General features: G+C 43.0%; 1 protein-coding gene and 1 long non-coding RNA gene across 2 annotated transcripts in view; one reads left to right on the top strand and one right to left on the bottom strand.

The window, feature by feature from the left end:
* LOC112544759 (uncharacterized) overlaps positions 1–20,954 on the bottom strand; it is an 85,910-nt gene that overhangs the window by 12,515 nt on the left and 52,441 nt on the right. The gene's annotated exons all lie outside the window — the stretch shown is intronic.
* PROS1 (protein S) overlaps positions 1–20,954 on the top strand; it is a 50,067-nt gene that overhangs the window by 26,314 nt on the left and 2,799 nt on the right. The window contains exons 9-14 of the mRNA XM_006116837.4: positions 2,990–3,108; positions 4,982–5,171; positions 8,552–8,719; positions 13,288–13,456; positions 14,323–14,471; positions 15,115–15,337. Coding sequence (XP_006116899.3) covers positions 2,990–3,108; positions 4,982–5,171; positions 8,552–8,719; positions 13,288–13,456; positions 14,323–14,471; positions 15,115–15,337 — 1,018 coding nt within the window. The remainder of the gene's footprint in view (positions 1–2,989; positions 3,109–4,981; positions 5,172–8,551; positions 8,720–13,287; positions 13,457–14,322; positions 14,472–15,114; positions 15,338–20,954) is intronic.

Below are 20,954 nucleotides of genomic sequence, written 5' to 3'. Positions count from 1 at the left end.
ATTATAATTCAGGAGTTGTTCTGCTGCAGTTAGTAGAATTGCTGCACCACAAAATTGTGTTAAATTGTAGCATTAGCTGTGAGTTAGACCGGTATTCCAAGGGTATGCATACTCCTGGGGGTAAGAGGTCTTCCAAAGGGTACATCAACTCATCTAATTATTTTCCTAGTTTTACAACAAGCTACATTAAAGCCAAGTGAGTACAAACTAAATTTCATACATTCACTTGTAAATACTGCTTTATATAGTATATATACAGAAATGTAAGTACAGGCAGTCCCCGGGTTACGTACAAGATAGGGACTATAGGTTTGTTCTTAAGTTGAATTTGTATGTAAGTCGGAACTGGCTCCAGATTCAGCTGCTGCCACTGAAACTGACCAGGGGCTGACTACAGGAAGCCGGAGGCAGAGTTGCTCTGCCCCCAGCTTCCTGGAATCAGCCTGATCAGTTTCAACAGCTGCTGAATCTGGAGCCTGGGACAGAACAGCTGGGGCGCTGCCCGGTAGGTTCCCACAGGACCAACCCGGCAGCATCCCAGCTGCTCTACCCGAGGCATCCCACAACACAAGCCTGGTCTGCTGGGGGTGGGGGGCGCACTAGCTGCGCCCCCTCCCCCCCCCCAGCAGACTAGCGGGACAGGAGCAAAACCACCCAGACGGCAGGGGTACCGCTGCCTGGGCGGCTTTGCTCCCGGGCAAATGAGCAAAGCCGCCCAGGTGGCGGCTTTGCTCGGGTGTCCCTGGTCTGCTGGGGGGGTCCAGCGGCTTTGCTGGACCCCCCCAGCAGACCAGGGACACCGGGAGAAGCTTTTCTCGCCCCGGAGGACATGGGTGGCGACCCACCGCCCGTGAGATCCGGGGCGAGAAAAGCCCCGTTTGTAAGTGCGGATCCGACGTAAATGCGGATCCACGTAAGTCGGGGACTGCCTGTACAATATTATTATTCTACTTGGTTTATTGTATAATTATATGGTAAAAATGAGAAGATACGCTATTTTTCAGTAATAGTGTGCTGTGACACTTCTGTATTTTTATGTCTGATCTTGTAAGCAAAAAGTTAAGGAAGGTGAAACCTAGACTAGACAAGACACATCAGACTTCTGAAAGGGGTATAGTAGTTTGGAAAGGCTGAAAACCACTGAGGTAGACTACTGAAATGCAGCAAACACTGTAGTGTATAACATGTATAACAAACATGTATAACAAACACTGTAGTGTTTCACACCCAATCGCTTTTGTTCTGTTGCATCTGTGTAGGTCAGATTATTTGCTATGAGATTAAATATAAGAGATTCGGTCAAAAGTAAATTGCAGCTGTCTTTTTTTACATGTGATATCATTGTGGCATGACAAGAGACACAAAAACAGCAGTGCACATTGGGTAGTAGCTGAAATGACAGTATAGTCACACAATGTCTGACCTCTTTGAACTAGAGTGACCAGATAGCAAGTGTGAAAAAAATCAGGATAGGGTAGAAGGTAATATATAAGACAAAGCCCCTAATTGTGGGATTGTTCCTATAAAATTGGGACACCTGGTCACCCATTTAAACAGATATATTCTTCCTATATGAAAAGATCACTCTCTATCACAGCAGTACAGAAGATATGCAAATGTAATTTACAACAGTATTGTAGGTTAGGAAATGAAGAATAGCTTTCCGAGTGAAAGCTGAAAAGTTTACATATGCAAAATGTCATTACTCAAATTTGATTTTGGCCAGGACACTGGGGCAGAGGTGGCAGGTTTGTAGAATTTTTGGTGGTACCCACAATGAATCTGGGTGCCTCCCCCCCCGCCACCTGCCTGAGGTTCTGGGAGGCAGTTTGGGTGCTGGGTGCAGGATTTGGTTTGGGGATTGGAGAGCAGGAAGGGGTGCAGGCTAGGAGAGGGAGTTTGGGTACAGAAGTGGTGAGGAGTCAGTCTCAGAGCGGGTGTGGGAGAGGATTTGGAGTGCAGACTCTGGGAAGAGAGTTTGAGGGCAAAGGATGCGAGCTTACCTGGAACAGCTCCAGTAAGTAACCGCATCTCTTCTCTTGCTCCTAGGCTGGGGGCTTTCCATGCATAGCTGCCCGCAGGCACCAGCCCTTCAAGCTCCCTTTGGCTGCAGAGGTGCTTGGGATGTGAGCAGTGCACAGACATACACCCTGCTAAGGGGCTGCAGAGATGTGACAGCAGCCACGCAAAACGGGCATGCAGGAAGTTGCTTCAGCCCTGCTGGTGGTGGTAGCAGCGGCAAGGCCTCCCTAGTCCTTTTTAAATTACCCAGGAATGGCAGATGGGCGTGCGGGAGGGACCTGACCTCGAACTTTAGTGGAACCAGGACCTTAGGCCAGAAATATTTCTGGAGCCTGAGCACCATGGACTCATATAACTTCCTGCCCCGTACCAGGATTAACATCACAGTCTTACATAGGATCACCACTTGTGACTAGTAACCAGGACCTAAACTTTTCAGAGAAGATATCACATCAACAGGCATGGTTCTTCCTCTACCACTGTGCTTTATATTAGTTCAGTTCTGCCTCAGAGGAGAGTGTGGTGCTTATTCAATCAAGACACTTTGTGTATTACCCTAGATGTTTTGGATTTTGCCCATCCAAATATCAACCCAACCAAACTGCTTAGATTAAGAGGCCTGAGAATCCTAGCTTCTTTGAGGGATGCAGGTGGAAAGGAAATGATCTTGTTTGGCTATATGCCTTGATTTGAATATTAAACATTCACAATATGGTTATCAACTAAAATGAAAGTTGATATCTACTAAACTATGTTATGCCATTTTTAGTCACTAATATTTTTACGTATGGATAATGAAGAACATTAAAATTGCTTTATTTGTACTTGGGTATTCAAATTATTAAAGTATACTAGGTATCAAGCACTTCAGGAAAAATGTAATAAGCTAAAAGCCAGTAAGTATTGAGGATAATCTGTGAAGTATCTGTATGCAAGAAATGTGTTTTCTTCTCTTCCTTATTTCCAGGCTGTTCCAGTTTGTGTCCCTCTGAATCTTGAAAAGAATGATAAATTGCTTTACTTGGCAGAACAATTTATAGGGATCCCCGTGTTGTACTTAAGGTTTAGATTGCCAGAAGTCACCAGGTGAGCGTTTTCCATTGATAACACTATGGATAGAAGTTCTGGGGATTTGTTTCCATAAATTCTCAAAAAGTGGCAGAAGGAGTGTGAATGGCACAAAGATTTGCAGCAGCATCTCACTGGATAAGATGCTGTATCCTTGTATCATTTCAGGGAGGACAAATGAGTTGCAATGTATACTTGATCATCCAAATGCCTACATGTAACAGCTCTCAGTGGAGGCTGGTGTTATTTTGAAACTGGACGGATAGGAGTGAGGTCCTTAGAGAGTCAGTTTATAGCATCACTTTAGTGATCGTACTCTATCCTTGAGCCACACCTTCAGGATGGGCAGCTTGCAGCTGCATGTTGTGGCACATCCGGAGCATAGCAAGTTCATTCCAAACACTAAGCTGCATCTTAAGCACCCTTTTCCATCAGATGGAGGCAATGGCAGGTAACTGATGCAGCTACATAGTGGAGCAGGCAGCACAATGGTACGGTCTGCAGGAGACACAGTGCACCAGCATCTGAACTAGAGCTCAGCAGTGATTGAGAAAACAGATTCCTCCTGCAGCTACAGCCAGCTGGTTGCTACAGTTAAAGACAGAGATATTTTGGCTGAAAGGGAAGCAAAAGTCAGAGGAAGAGAATCAAACATCCTGGGACGGAATAGGAAAATGTGGGAAATGGAGCAAGGGGGAGAACAGAGAAAATGAATTGGCTGGAAGTCCCAAAAATTTTTGGAGTAAGTGAGATTCCTGAGGAGGGAAAGAAGAATGGTATCTCTCAGTGACAGAAGCTTGCTGCCCTCTGAAGGGTAGAGAAAAGACAGGGAGGATGGTGGCAGATGGGGATAACTGCAATATCTTTTTGCAAGGGTCAGTCTTGGAAACTGACTCAAAACCTGCTCTAAAGAATCCCCACTGGTGATATGTTTGCAGGGACATTTTGATCCAAACAGTGCCCATAGTATTTCACGGTAGCCAAATTTCATATAGGGTCTTCTCCCTCCCGCCCCCGCAGCCCCCCAAAAAGTGTCATTTCTTTTTCAGCACCTAGAGAAGGTGCTGGGTCTTGCAGGGGTGAAGCGACTTCAGGTGCTCCCCTGCCCCCAGGCCCTGATTGGCCTGGGGATGGGGGCTTGGCAGGGCAGCTGCAGGCCAGATCCACTGACTTAGCAGGCTGGATCCAGCCCATGGAGACCCCTTTGCCCATCCCTGGTCTATAGGCTGTACCATAATAGTATCACCACCACTATTTATTATTTGAATTACTGTAGTGCCTAGAAGCCATAGTTACAAACCAAGATCCCATTTTGCTAGGCACTGTGCAGAACTCAGAACAGAAGGTGCTAAAATCTATGCATGATCATCTAAATGTCACCAATGTAGAGATCTAGTTGTCTGAACAGAATCAAACAGTGGATCTTTCAAAGTCAGCAATGAGGAAACATTTATATATTATATTTATGATACATTTTTATGGCATGCCTCAACATAGTACTGGAACAACTCTACTTTTTCTCACAACACATTTGTAAACTAAGGGGACTGTCATCCTTGTTTTATAGATGGGGATCTGAGACCGCCATTAGCCCTGGGTCCTATAGGAAGTCTGTCATACAGGTGCAAATTGAAGCCAGATCTCAAAAGTCCAATCGAATACCTTAAGCATAAGACAGTCATTTCCGTAGATTCAGATGAACAACTTTCTATAACTACTAGATTTTGCCTGTGATTACTCATCAGCAGCCATTGGACCTGCTTGGATACAGAGTTGTCATTTGGAGGTTAATATTTTCCTGGATAGCTAAATTATTATTGTATCGCACTGAGCTCTTCATTGTCTTGTATATTCTCTTCCCATGATTGTGATCCCTCTCCAATGACTCAAGATTTTCAGCAGAATTTGATTTCCGGACATATGATGCAGAAGGTGTTATGCTATATGCCGAATCCCCTGACAGCACAGCATGGTTCTTGCTTGCACTTCGCAATGGAAAGATTGAAATACAATTCAAGAATGAACTTGGAACAAAAATCACCAGTGGTGGCAAAGTGATTAATGATGGTCTGTGGCATATAGTAAGTTTTTTCTAATGCTTTGTGACTTGAAAGCACTCTCAGGTGAAGCTGGGAAAAGTTTTAATAGCGACTTTGTAAAGAAAGGTTTTTAAATGATTCCATAAAGATCCCAGATTTAAAGGCTGTTAAAGATACAGTGGTGTTGCTAGCAAACTTCTGAATGGTCTTTTGATACGAAAAAAATCACTTTCTGGTTGGTACCTGTGCAGTAATATTAGTGCATGCATGTGTGTGTAAACATATTTACTCTGATACAAGTGGCCCACGAGGTTGTTATTTCAAACACAATTGTTATTTTATGCTGTCCAATGCAGCTTACTCAAACGAAAGCTTCCTGCTTCCTAAAGAAAAGCTTACTTTAAAAATGCCCAATTCCTGAGCATAAAGTGCTACTCCAACTCAAATCAGTAGGAGCCTTAACTTGAACTTTACTGGGAACAAGGTATCTTCAATATATCTACTGCGTAAAGAAAAAGAACACTATTGAGATTGCAAGGTCAGCCGCTTAAAATTTAGGAAATGCCAGAAATAAGGTTACCCAGACAACCTTAATTCTGGGCATTTTCTAATTTGTACGAGTGCCTTCACAGCCTTCTTTTAGTGTACTTTTATAGATAACATGCTACATGTTTTTTAGAAATAAAATTACTTGGTTTTGATTTTTTTTTCTGTGCAATGGCCCCAATGCATCAGCAACACATTTGAACAGTGTATATTCAGCACTATCTCTGTCACTAAAGTGCTAGTCAGAGGAACATGCAGTTATGCTCTGGAACCATGAAGGAAGAGGCACAACACATTGAGACAGAGGGTTATAGATCCAATGTATCAACAGCACAGCTCAGTGTACAGATTTGGAAGGTTTGAGAAAAAATGTAGGGTTAGAGTATGTCTACACAATAGCTACCTGAGAACATACCCAGGGTACTTTCAGTGTACAAAATGTATGCTTTATGTCCAATCTGAATTTGTGTAGCTTTTCTTTGCTAGTTAGAAGAGCCCATTATTAAATATTTTTTCCCTATGTAGGTATTTACAGACTATAATCAGGTCATCCCTTAACATTCTCTTTGTTAAACTCAATAGATTGAGCTCTTTGGGTCTGTCATCGTAAGTCATGCTTTTTAATCCTTTAATCATTCTCTTGGCTCTTCTTTGAACCCTCTCCAAATTTTCAACATCCTTCCTGAATTGTGGATACCAGAACTGGACACAGTAATCTAGCAGATGTTGCACCATTGCCAATACAGAATATAATATCTGAGATTTCCCCTATTTATGCAAGCAAGGATCACAATAGCCCCACTAGTTGCAATGGAAGTTGAGGTTCAGCTGATTATCTGTCATGCTCCCTAAATCATTATTAGAATCACTACTTCCAAGAGAGAGTCTCCCATCCTGTAACTATGGTCTTCAATATATGTTCCTGTCTGTATTTGGCAACATTTACCACCACCCCTAATTTTTTCCCACCTCTGCTAACTTTATCAGTGACGTTTTTATGTTTTCTTCCAGGTCATTTGATTTTAAATAGAATAGGGTAAAGAATAGATGTCTAGAAGACTCCCCTAGAAACAAACTTGTTAATTGATAATTCCCTGTTTACAGTTGCATTCTGACATCTCTCAGTTAGTCTGCTTTTAGCCCATTTAATTTTATATTTTAGTTTTTTTAATGAAAATGTGTGATACAACAACATCTAATGGAAGTGTAAATATACGATGCAAGACTATATTACAGTTTTTTCTGGAGACAGAACAGAAATAATAATTGAACACGCCTACCTTTTCTGTATTGTTCTAACATTTAGAAATTGTCCAATACAATTGTCAGGATTCTTTTTTATACCAATAGACTTAAAAAAACCTCTTCCTTCTTGTTCTGAACCTTGGTGGCCATAGATTTCCTTCTGTATCACTTTGCTTCCCCTATCAATTTTCTACAATTCCTAACTTCTTATTTATATTCAGTACTATACATTTCTCTTTTCTTCCACTTGTTATTTATTATTTTTTAAATTATTTATAGTTGCCTTGATGCCCTTCTAAGCCAAGTTTTTTGCTTTTTGGGTTGTCTTCTTTCTTGCTTATAGCTTTTGGAACATCTAGTAAAGAACTGTTATACGCGTCTCAATTATCATTACTGATTAAGTTCTTCCTCCCAGCTTATTTGGCTTGTTAATGTTTTCAGTTTTGTGAAACTGGCCCTTTTAAAGTACCAAATTTGGCAGAATTATAGTTGGGCAACTAGCCTGAGCTGCCAACAGTTCTGCTACAGCCACACCTAGCATGCTAACTTGAACAGTGCTGAATGTGTGTCTGCCCATGCTGAGAAGTGCCCTGCTAGCTACTGTGCAGATGTATTCTAAATGGATGAGATTTAGTTCTGCCATACTGTTTCCTGGGCTCCAGTTCAGTGCACCTTCCCTTAGGCAAGGGGTGGGCAATAATATTTACAGGGGGGCCACTTAATGAATTTTGGTACGTGGTCATGGACCAGTTCCACCCCTGAAAGGGTCATGGCCTGAAGTGAAAAGGGCAGGCCTGGGGACTAGAATAGAATGGGCAGGGCTCCCCCCAGAGTTGTCTGGGACACTAGAGGCTTTGGATTAAAGATATAGCAAAGGGCGCACAGATCCTGCCCCCGCCACTACCCAGTTGCTTGGCAGCTGCCAGGGGCTACTGTAGCTATTTACTGTGCCAGCCCCTGCTGCGGGAAAACTGCAACCGTGAGCCACTGAAATAGGATCCTGCTGCCTGAGCCACTGTTTGGAAATTGGGTGGCACAGGCAACAGTATATAAATAGAAAGCAGCTAGATGCAGCCTTCAGGCCAGATCTGGCTCCTGGGCTGCATCTTGCCCAGCCCTGTCTTAGGCCAAAATTTATTTTGAGGGGTAAATACCAACAGCAGCAGATGAATCCATTTTTTTTCCATCTGTGTTCCCCGGCGAGGTTTAGTTCTTTGTGGCAGGCTAAACGAAATCCAGAGGAGCATGCTCAATGTGGATGGAATACAGAGCAATTTCAGAAGCAAGTCCCTAACAAAGTTCTGTTAAGTGTAACACAAACTGAAAAATTGTATTTTTTCCAAAAACTTCAACCAGCTATATGTTTTCCTACAGAAAGCAAGGAACATTTTTGCCTTTCAGGTATTATCTCTCTATCCAGTTTCAAAATGCTGCTGTAAAGCATGAATACATTAGAATTACAAAAAAAAAAAAAAGAAAAAGGCAGATTTCTGGGTGGTGGGCTTTTGTTTTTTAAACTTAAATAATGGGACACAGTAAGCAACCGTAACACAAGGCTCAAGACGTTTGTAATGAATACGTTCAACATATGTAGCGTTATGTATATTGCTATATATTATTTTTAATCCTAGGTCTCAGTGGAAGAATTAGAACACAGTATCAGTGTAAAAATAGCAAAAGAAGCAGTGATGAATATTAACAGCCCTAGAAACCTGTTCAAACCATCAAATGGCTTTTTGGAAACTAAAGTGTACATTGCAGGACTACCTCGCAAAGTCAACGAGACCCTCATTAAACCGGTAACTTAAATATACGTCCTGATGAGGGTGGCTTTCTTGTTTGTTCTTCCTTTTATTGTGGTTATGCATGTGTCATTGGGGAGACAATATACAGGGAGATATGTATGTAAAAAATGAAAATGCCATGGTTGACCTTTTAGTTTGAAAATGAGTATGCCTGAAGCTTTGCAGTCTGTCCATTTTTAGGTTTTAATTATAGAATTACAGCAATTAAAAGAAGTTTTAGGTAATCCAATCCATCTTCCAGGATGCTATACAGGGTTCTGCCTACGAGATCATTTTGTAATCTCATTTTAAGACTCCTAAGCAATAGGACCACTGGTACTTATCTTGGGAGCATATTGTACAACTGTTCCCTCACTTAGTGCCAGATTGTGCCTTGATTTGGTGTGAGTGTAGAGGGGCAGGAGTGAAGGAAGCACAACAAACCTTCATTTCTACCCTGCCCTGCCCTGCCCTGCCCACCCTGTACAGGGGGCACGATTCACCTGACACACCCTTCTCTGCAGCTCTTAGGTCCTGCAGCCACCTCTCATGCAGACCCAGTAAATTATCACAGTAACTGGTAATTTCAGCAGAGGGGCAAGAGGTGAATGGGCTATGAAGACTGAGCTTTCACCCTCTAAGAGGAGGGAAGTCTCCCTTGCCACTGCCCATGAGTATCTGCTCTTCATATGTGTAAAGGTTTTTTTTTGCATGTGTACTAGAAAATAATTCACATTTCAGAACAAGCCACCATTCCACTAACAAAGAGCTTATAATCCATTTTTGCTTGCAGCATTACAGGAAGGCAAAAAGGTAAACATTTTTATATAGTTTTAACTGCTTCTCAAATATTCTCGTATCCAATGTGAAATAATTGTAGACATGTTATTTGAGCTGATGAGTCAAATACTAAATGAACAATACTAGTAGCCACTTCCACCTAAGTACAGTCCAGCAGACATGGCCAAGCAGAAGATGAAAGCTTGGCTAAAGTGTGTTTGAAGCTATTTTTGCTTGCCAGTGGTACCAAATACCAAAAGCTTATTGGCTCAGCAGTGCTGACCGAAAGCTGAGTTACTATATATGTCTTTGGTTTTGAAGAGAGACAAGGTGGGTGAAGATGACCAAATACCAATATCTTGTATTAGACCAACTTCTGTTGTGGAGAGAGACAAGTTTTCAAGCTACACAGAGGTCGTCTTCAGGTCTGGGAAAGGTAGGTACTCAGAGTGTCACAGCTAAGTATAAGGTAGAACAGATTGTTTAGCATAAGTCGTTAACACATGCTAAAAGAGTATTCAAGGTGAAGTGGTCCCTTAAGACCAATCCAGTGATGGGATAATAAAGTATGTGGGCAGTTAGTTATCGATTTATGTAATAAGCCATAAATCCAGTGTCTTAATTAAGACTGATTTTTAGAGTCTAGTAAAATGAAGAATTTAAGCTCTCATCTTTTCAAGGTGTTGGTACAGGTCAGAAATGGACTGTTTTGTGAAAGGTGTTCACCTTTGGGTAATAGAGTCTTTTTATCATTTTTTCTGTGCAATTTCATTCAAGAGCATAGTGCCGTGGTGTCCAACCACTTCTGAAGCAGTAGCCACTATAGTGACTATAGCGAACTAGCCACACTCAACCAGCCAAATAGCCACACACAACCGATCAAATAGCTACATGTGGCTAGTGGCTAGGATGTTGGACACCATCAGCATAGGATTGTCTAGTGTCACTCACATGGTTGTTGAGGCTTTTAGAGAAGTAGATCGCATAATGCTGTGGTTCTCAACTGGTGGTCCATGGTGACTTTTTCGGTGGTCCACAGGAACATTGTCCAAAGTCACACGGCATGAGCAGGCGCTACCGTCAGGCTGTTTTATGCTATGTTCACAAGCATACAGCATGTCATCCATAACGTCACCTAGGACGGAACTGTGTTGTGTTGCCAGTAACTTCCGTCTGAGGCTCTGAGCATCAGTGTAGCTGCCGCCATTGTGCTGAGCAGTTGCTGTGTCGTTCGTCCTGTGCTAAATGTGCTGGAGGTGGTCCATGAAAATTTTTTGATTGGCCTGGTGGTCTGTGGACTGAAATGAGTTGAGAACTACTGGCATAATGGAACATTCCACCCAAACTTCCCTGTGAAAACTTGCTTCACTGTAGAAAACCCCCGTCTATTCACTCAACCTCAGTTGTCACCTATCACTCCACATTGGAAGCCATATATGGGTATCATTAAAACCAATGGTGGGCCACCAAGACTAGTGAGTGGACTGCAAGAGTGGCTCTCATGATTGGAATCCAGTGGCGGCAACCTGCAGCCCACTGGGAATTCAGCGGCAACTCGTGTACCTCCCCCCCTCCTTTCCCCCATGCCTCTCTCACACTGGGGCACTGGAGCGCCACATTTCCTACTCCTGCCCTTCCCAGCACTTCCCATCAGCTGTTAACAGTTCTTCAAGCTCTGGAAGGGAGAGGGAGGAGTAGGAAGTGCAGGACTCCAGTGCCCCAGTGCATGAAAGATGTACAGAGAGACTATGTGCAGGCCTCAGGTGGAACCTCAGTGAATTGTATGCAGCCCACGAGCCACAGGTTGCCTACCACTGTATTAAACAATGACAGTCCTCAATGGAGACCACATCCTGAAAGAAATTTTCCCAAACCCTGATTCTGTCCTTCAAACAACCCCCACAACTTCATATCAGAAGCAAGCTCCCCACAAATAAGGATTCCTTAACATAAAGGATCAGATCTTGTCAGAACAACAGATGCAAAACCTGTTGACATATTTCCACTGCTACACCAATCCCACCCTCTCCATATACCTTGCAAAATCCATGGGTCCTATTAATGCCTATCACAATGTGCATTAAATACCTCCAATGATGAAAGCAAGAATACCATATTACCCACAGGGTGAACACTTACCACAGAATGATCATTCCATATCTGACCTCTCAGTCCTCATCTTCAAAGGAAAGTCACAAAACGCTTTCAGAACACAAACCTGAGAACTTAAATTCATACTGTTTATAGACACTACAAATCATAGTCTTACTAAGGCTCCAGATTGATTGAAATCTATAACCCTCTAGCCTCTGCCCTCCTTTTTTTGTCCCATGATTGGAGAAGTGTTAACGGGACCACTCCACTTTAAATGGTCTTTTAGTGCTAAATAGTCTGTTCCATCTTTTATTTAGCTGCAAGACTCTTGAGAATAAATCTTTACTAAAGATGTTAAATGGCTCTTATCTGGCTAATTGTGTAGCCGATAAAATTGTATCAGCTACATGATTAGTCGATAAGAGGACCCTCTGCAGAGCTGCAGCAGGAGCCGGCTGGAACCAGGACTGAGCAGTCCCGGGTTTTGCCGCCTCTGCACTGCGGTGGCTCTTACTACATTGAATCCTGCAGAGCCATAACATCCTGGACTGGGGTGAGCTGGTAGAGATGTAGCCGTGTTAGTCTAGTCTAGCTGAAACAAAAAACAGGACTATGTAGCATTTTAAAGACTAACAAGATGGTTTATTAGGTGATGAGCTTTCGTGGGCCAGACCCACTTCCTCAGATCAAACTGGGCTGGGTCCAGCAGCCCTTGTTCACAGCAGCTTGGGCTGGCTGCAGGCAGAGGCTGCTTTGGCAGGGGAGTATGAAGAGGGGGCAGGGAACAGGGGGCAGTGAAGAGGGAACAGGGCACAGGGAGGGCAGGGAACAAGGGGCAGCGGGCTGGGGGAGTGGGGTGCCAATGGGGGCAGGGAGTCTCCTGCATCCACCTCCTCCCAGGATTCCCCCCCCCCCCGAGGGAAGCCGGTGTGCGCCTCCTCCGAGCCCGACTCCCCCCTCCCACGGCACGGGGAAGCCCCCGTGCACGCTTCCCCCGGGGTTTGCTCACCCCTCCTGCAGCACAGGGAAGCCATCGCGCTCCTCCTCTGGGGCTGATGCCCCCTCCCGCAGTGAGCCCGGCACGCCACAGACCTGAGGGAGGGGAGCAGCCAGCGCACTTCCGGAACCCCCGGAAGTGGTGCAAAGCTGCAGGACTGCCGTCCACCCCTCGGGAAGCCAGCACTACCTCCTTTGTCACTGGAGGTAGATAGTGGGGCTTCTCGGGGGTTGGGGGAAAATGTGGGGGGGGGGGGTGAACGCCTCGCGATTGACTGGTCGAGGCCTCACAATCGACCAGTCGATCGCGATCGAATGATTGGTGACCATGGGTGTAGATGGTTACAGGGTTAGGTTAAGGTAGCTTCCATTGAACTCTGGGGAGGTGGATCAAGCCTGACTACTTTTCCCATACATGAGCTCTTTGCAAGCTCAAAAGCTTATTTCTCTTATCAAACAGAAGTTATTCCAACAAAAGATACTACCTCACCCATCTTGTTCACTCTAATAGCCAGGGATCAACACGGCTACAAGACTGCAAACAACAGTTTGAATCCAAGATAGCTCTGATGATCAGTGCTATAATCTATGACACAACTATGCTTGACTGTCCACCAGAAATAAATTGTCATGTCAGTGAACTCATTCTCTGTTAACAATGTTTCTAGAGCAAATTTGTATGCCACACAAAAATCTGTATGTAACTTCTGCAGATTAACCCTCGACTAGATGGGTGCATTCGTGCTTGGAACCTGATGAATCAGGGAAGTTCAGGCATAAAAGAAGTTATTCAAGAAAAACAAAGCAAACACTGTTTAGTAACTGTGGGGAAAGGGTCCTACTATCCTGGCACTGGCACGGCAGAATTTCATATAAATTATAGTAAGTATTTTTCAGCCTTCTCCAACATGTCTTTATGCTGGACTGATGATTGAACTAATGAATGGCAAAAGAACATGGGCTTTCCTCATGCACCCTTGACTCAGGCATTAACTTTGGAGAGAGTTCTGCTTGAGTAACAAGTGTGGGTTCTGGCCCCACACATTATCAGTGTAATTGCTGCAGTGACCCATCAGGATGGACTTTGCAACTCTCCAAAGTCTGATTCTCCTCCCATTTTTCCAATGGAAATTTTGCCATTGATGTCACTGAGAATGGTTTGAGCCCCAAATGAAACAGTTGTGTGAAATTATATTTAAACGAGATACAGCATGGGTGCTCATTGTGGTATGGTGTGTTATTAGTGTGAAATTATGAAAAAAATTATTCATAAACATGGGCATCCCATTTAGCTGCTGAACTTAGCAACCATGTAATTTTACTTGTGAGAGAATTCCCTTTGGAGCAATGGGACTATTCCAGTGTGTGATGTTAAACTGGTGTTTAAGTTATCAACCTTCTGCTCAATAGCAAAATTTTATGAGCAACCTGTCAGGCTTTTTCTGGTGTAACCTTATAAACAGCCCTCTTATGAATGTGGCAGAGAGAGAGGTAACTAAAAATAAAAAAAGAAGCCCAGAAAGCTGAAAAGGCAAGGAAAAATCCAAGCTTAAAAATTTCTCTTTCTATATGTTCAATATTAGAAACTTCGGGGAAAACTAAAAATGTAAAGTATCTTTTCACTGCAGATTTAGCCTTATTTTTCATAGTGGAAATATACTATATCACAGGGAGAAATGCTTGTAAATAACTGAATAGTATTTAGGATTGTTTTTTCAGGATCATTATTTTCTTTTGTTTTTAAACAGATAATCTTACTAATGACAACGAGTGGCTTATAAACATAATATTGACTATTCGCCCATCCACAAGCACTGGTGTGATGTTTGCCTTGGTCTCTGATGAAACAGTGCCTCTTGCTTTGTCCATAGTAGACTCCAATTCCCCTAACTCACAGGTGATCTTACAGTTATGACAATAAACTCTGGATCAGATCCTCATAAGCATAGCTATTTTGACTTAAAACTCTGCCTTCTTTCTCCTTCTGTAAAATGGGATGAATCCTAGTTACTTACTAAACCTCACAGAGATGTTATGAGGCTGAATTAATTGCTCACAAAGGGCTCCAGTAAAACAGTGATGAATTGCATGCATAACCAAATAGACCTTGTTGTCATTAAATTTCCTCCTATTCCCAGTTGTGGCAAGTAGCATGACAGAAGGTAGCATGTGCTTATATGTAGAAGGGTTAAGACATACTTTTTTCTTTAACTGCTTATAAGATACTAAGGGTGAAATCTGGTCCCATTATACTCAATGTCAAAACACCCATCAACTTCCTTGAGACCAGGATTTAATCTAGATCAAGATTTTCTAACAAACACTGAAAGAGAGAGACTGCTAAATAAATTAGCAACTGCCTTTGTTGAATAAGCCATCAGCTACTACTGATTTCAATGGATTTCCTAGTTTCAGGTACCTATTTTGAAAAAGTTTGGTCATAGTGTTTCCTCCAGTTTCTCTTTACAAATATAAAATGCATAAGTAAATAAAATAGGCACTGGAGTTGTATGGTAAATCTTTTTTATTCTGCTGCCCAGGAAATCATTGTGACTATTAAGAACGTCATTGTTGCTCGGTTGGAGTCAGACAGATTGTGTACCTCCAAAAGAACTCGACTAGAACTCAGAGTAAACAAACAGCTGCTTGAACTGACTGCTGAGTCACAAACAGAGAGCACCACTACTTACCAACAACAACAGCTCTCCATCCTGGATCTAGCAATGAAAGGACGTATTGTTACCTACTTAGGTGGCATCCCAGGTGAATTGTATTTCTTTTCATTGATGTGAATGAATAAGCCTTAATATCCTGAGTTATTGTGGTATGGTTTTTTTTTAACACCTATCTATTTTTATCCTTGTATTTTGAGTCTATCAGTATAGCTTTTGATGCAGCTTGATAGCTCCTTAATGCTACTACTGAAGAATCTTAACAACCCAGTAGCAGAGTTGCTCTTCAAAAGTCTATTTTTGGAAGTGACCTTATGGACCCAATCCCCCCGGGGGAAATGGTGGTATGTTGCAAGGTTTTGGTTTTTTTTTTGCTTTGGTTTGGTTTTTTGCTTCAGAGTAATAAGAACTCCTGAAGTGACACCTACTGGTAGATTTAACAAACTTCAGCAGGTTTAGAGATTGTCAAAGCCATCCATTTAAAAATAACTGAAAGAGAAAGATGGGAGGAGGAAGCAGGGAAAATGGGGTTACAACAATCATTCTTTCAGGTGGCAGTTGACCACTTACATGATAACAGGTAATCTCAAAATTAAGAGGGGCTTAAAGAGACTCAATGTTTTGTTTTAACAATTTGTCAGTGAATTTTCATCCCTACAATTCCTATCTTGTGCAACCAGCACAAAGCATATCTCAGCAAGCATGTCATGGATGCACATCAATGCCATTAGCTTTGGATTTTACAAATTATAGTACAGGCAGTCCCCGGGTTACGTACAAGATAGGGACTGTAGGTTTGTTCTTAAGTTGAATCTGTATGTAAGTCGGAACTGGCATCCAGATTCAGCCGCTGCTGAAACTGACCGCCAGTTCTGACTTACATACAGATTCAACTTAAGAACCCCAAGTCCCCAAGTCAGCTGCTGCTGAAACTGATCAGCGGCTGATTCCAGGAAGCCCGGGGCAGAGCAACTGTGCCTCAGGCTTCCTGTAGTCAGCGCTGGTCAGTTTCAGCAGCGGCTGACTTGGGGACGCCTGGGGCAGAGCAGCTGGGGTGCTGCTGGGTTGCTCCAGTAGCGCCGTTCCTCGGTGCTACTGGACCAACCCAGCAGCACCCCAACTGCTGTGCCCCAGGCGCCCTGATTCAGCCGCTGCTGAAACTGACCAGCAGCTGCTGAATCAGGACGCCTGGGGCAGAGCAGCTGGGGTGCTGCCGGATTGGTCCAGTAGTGCCCAGAGCAGCCCTGCGGGACCAACCGGCAGTGTCCCAGCTGCTCTGCCCCAGGGTCCACAACAAAAGCCTGGTCTGCTGGGGGGGGCACACTAGCTGCGCCCCCCCCCAGCAGACCAGGGACACGGGGAGCAAAGCCGCAGCGGCGGGATGCCATGCCTCTGAGGCTTTGCTCTGGCGCGGGACCCGCCGCGGCTGCGGCTTTGCTCCCGGTGTCCCTGGTCTGCTGGAGATGGTCCCCAGCAGACCAGGGGCACCGGGAGCAGCTTTTCTCGCCCCGGAGGTCGAGGTGGCGGACCACTGCCTGCGAGCTCCGGGGCGAGAAAGCCCCGTTCGTAAGTGCGGATCCGACATAAGTCGGATCCGTGTAAGTCGGGGACTGCCTGTATGCTAACTTGAAACCTGAGGTGGAGAAAGACCCTTAAATCATAGGGTGGTTTTGAGGATAAATTATTATTTGTAAAGATTGTTTACATTTTCTGGATAAACAGAGACTATTGAGAAAGACAAAGTATTAGCTTCTCAAGAGATTCCTGGAATTTTGACTGGCAATTTTGAATTGGGATCTATTTTCTGTTGTATGTTACGTTACAACAAACCTTCCTCAATGGGCATACCCAGCCCCCTTCTCTATAGCTTCACTGGGAGCAGGGTGAGTCTGTGGCATGAGAGGTATGAAGGGCAGGATTGCCAGTTTTGGTTGGACATAATTTTGGATGTTTCATCATATGACAATTTTAAATTAAAGATTAATCTTTAATTCTTAGAGACTCCAGGACTACTCTGGGTTGGCAGCTCTAGTGGAGTGGGATGGAGAGGCGCATACTCCTTGTATGATAGGGAAACTAGATGTATTTGGGGTGCACAGAGGGTAGGTGGGGCCAGCACCTGGGCATAAGGGCCAGAAAATCAACTTCTCGATCCTCTTCACTTTCCCCATCACTGTAGAGCAGTGACTCTCAACCTTTTGGGATAACTACGTCTTTCAGGAGTCTGATTTTGTCTTGTGTACACTCTACTTACAGTATCAGACATAAAAATACAAAAGTATCACAGCACATTATGACTGAAAAAATGCTTTTTCATATTTACCATATAAAATCAATCAGAATATTTATACACTTTACTATATAGAGCAGTATAAACAAAGTCATTCTCTGTATGAAAATTTGTACTAACTTACTTAGTGTTTTTGCTGTAGCCTGTTGTAAAACTAGGCAAATAGCTAGATGAGTTGATGTACTCCCCCACAAGACCTCTGCATATCCCTCCCTGGTTGATGGCCATTTCTGTAGAGAAGGCACATTAGCACTGCAGATGCTACTGCATAGTCTGCAACCTCTTACTGTATAAGAGGAGAGGAAGAGATCTGTTTCCCACAGGCCTTATTGCGCATTCTAGCAATAAGGGTTTGAATTTATCACAGAATGTAGGCGCAAAAGAAAGTTACAAGAAGACATGGGCAGGATATTTGTCCTGGCTTAGCTCTTCAATTCGTGTGCCATGAATTGGAATCCAAAATGAACTTAGCAGTAGCAAACTAGATGAATGCTGTTCACATTTGATCACCACCATCTTCCAGACTTAGACTAGAGAATGTACCAAATACTGCACTAATATGTGTTACTGTGAGAGGTAATACTTCAATGTTTTAATTGTGTCCAAGGTAGCTAAATAGAGAGATAAAGGCAATGTGTATTAGTAGAGCTCAGTAACTAGACTACTAGACCCACACTAAGTCCTTAACAGGGAAGTTTCGGTTAACAGCCTTTTTAAAAAAATAACTGAAGAAATAAACACAGTTGCTATAGATTCCAAGTTCTTTTCCCAGTATCAAAACCACAGCTATTTACAAGCTCAGTGCTAACTGCAATGTAAGCAAAGCTGTAGGGAATAAGATTTTGGTTTAAGTCAACTATCCCTATTGGCTAATGAGCCAAAATTCATTTTTGCTACTCCACCTAACCTAAATTAGCAATAATTTATCAGTTTTACAAGGTAAGTCTCTTCACACTTGGAGAATGCATACTGTGATATCATTAAAGTCAACTGCTGTCAACATAAGAACGGCCGAACTGGGTCAGACCAAAGGTTCATCTAGCACAGTAGCCTATCTGCCGAACGTGGCCAACACCAGGTGCCCCAGAGAGGGTGGACCGAAGACAATGATCAAGCGATTTGTCCCCTGCCATCTTTCTCCAGCCTCTGACAAACAGAGGCCAGGGACACCATTTCTATCCCCTGGCTAATAGCCTTTTATGGACCTAACCTCCATGAAATTATCTAGCTTCTCTTTAAACTCTGTTATAGTATAAACAGCTTCCAAACTCAAGTCTTGTCTTTAAGATGCCTTCCTTTCTCCATTCCCCCATAATTTTCTTTGTTACCACAGTAAGTTCCTCTTCCAAAAATATGGACAAAAATGTTTTCAGATAGTTTTGTATGGTGACTGTTGGAAAATATTAACTTGACCATAAGGACCCCTTTAGGCAATCCATGAAAAGGTGATGGGATTACTGATTAATAAAATAGGGCACTTAATTAAACCTGTACTGCCACAAACAAAACAAGCTGTAGAGAAACAAGTTCCAAATGTATTTAATAAAAATGTGTCTTACAACTTTTCTAATCAGAATATCTCTATTTCTCCAAAATAGCAATTGAACATGGAGATTTATTTACAAAACCAATTCAATAAATTATGTTTTTAGTGAGACATGTGGGGTTCTGTTATGCACAGAGCAATCTGAACAGAGAAAATTAGTCCTATTGAGACTTGACCTGTAAAATCTCTAAGCAGTTTGGCTTATAGCAGAGTACAGGCAAGCAGGTGATATATCTGTCAAATACTATGTCTCTAAGTCACCCCCTTGTGTGGGTGCTTTAATTACCTCATACATTGGTCTCTGAGTAACAGCAATTCCAGGGTTTGGTTCTAGGGCAAGAGGTGAATCCCCTTGGCTATATATATTTTTAGTAGGTTCAGTCTATTCCAGAGAGCATATAAAACAGCCCAAACAAAAGGAAATACTTATGGCCCACAACTTTGGGCCTTCATCCTCATTTAAAGGAGTAGGAAACAGTGTTTTGTGTTCCATAGGCAGTCACCGTTCCCACTCACCTGCACGAGTGAAAGCCAAGACTTAGTCCCTGAGGAATACAACAGAAAAAAACAGAACAGTCCATCTCTTCCTTCAGAGGACTCAGGCAGGCCTCATTTGCCAAGTATTCATCAGTTAGAAATACAGAAGCCCTGTCTGGAGGCACTAAACTCTGTTTCTTTCAGAATATCATCCCACCTGTGCTTAATTCTTGCTTTTTAAAGGCCTCCTCCAGGTGTGACAAAACACCCAAATGCTGCAGCTTGGGACTGATTGGAATTTCAGGAATTAACCTATTCTTGACTGAGAGGGTAGGACAGTGTCTTGCTTACTAAGGAAACAGGAGAATCACATTCATTGTAAAATTTCACATCAAGGCTGGGTGATCAGGTAACCACGTTGTACTGGCGTATTAGATAACATTCCTGAGATCAATTTCTAGCCCAGTTAATTCTAGTTGCTGAAGACACTCGGGACAGATTCTCAGGGTATTCAGATGCAGAACTCTCATTGAAAGCAGGTGAGTGAGTTAAGGTCCTAAATATCTTTGAGGCTCTAGACCTTGAACCGATTGCAACCTACTTCACAAAAACCTTGTTGTACTTTGTGCCTCACGGTAATGCTTGCATACCTACTGTTTGCTGACAGTACGTCATTGGCTGACGTTGCCCTAGTTTAACCTCTGAATAGTATAGAAATGGAAAGAGTGGGACTTTTACAGAGAAATCACTGGAAAGAAGAAAGGATGAAACTAGTCTGTAGAGTTCTTATGGGTTCTGTTTTTGAACTGTGGATTGGAATGCAGAACAGCTTTTTGGCCAGACAGAAAGAGATTACTTTAACCATGGACTTTGAATGCATAAGTATGTTACTAGGTCAGATCAAGAAAAGTGCGGATGCAGGAACTATCCAGTAGTAAAGAATATATTATTCTGAAAGTTTTCCAGTTAATTAGGTTTTTGGATTAAAGCAAGGTTCTAATGCAGTGGTTCCCAAATTACTGAACACATTCTAGGGTACACAGCTAGGCCCAAGCCAATACCCACAAGGGACGGGGAAGAAGCATCCTCCAGCCTCGCCCCTGACTATGGCCCAGGTGCAGCTTCCCTCCCAGCCCTGATCCCAACATCCATGGTTTAAAAAAGGGAAGAAGGACAATCCAGACCAGTCAGTCTTATCTCAGTCCCTGGAAAAATCATGGAGGGAATCCTCAAGGAATCCATTTTGAAGCACTTGGAAGAGGGAAAATTGATTAGGAATAGTCAACATGGATTCATGAAGGGCAAGTCATGCCCGACCAATCTGATTAGCTTGTATGATGAGGTAACTCTGTGGATATGGGAAACTCAGTGGATTTGATATACCTTGACTTTAGC

The sequence above is a fragment of the Pelodiscus sinensis genome, chromosome 1 (assembly GCF_052426305.1).
Source record: "Pelodiscus sinensis isolate ZL-2025 chromosome 1, ASM5242630v1, whole genome shotgun sequence".
Lineage (NCBI taxonomy): Eukaryota > Metazoa > Chordata > Testudines > Trionychidae > Pelodiscus > Pelodiscus sinensis.
The sequence above is the reverse complement of the archived record's forward strand: the minus strand, read 5'-3'. Positions and strand labels throughout refer to the sequence as shown.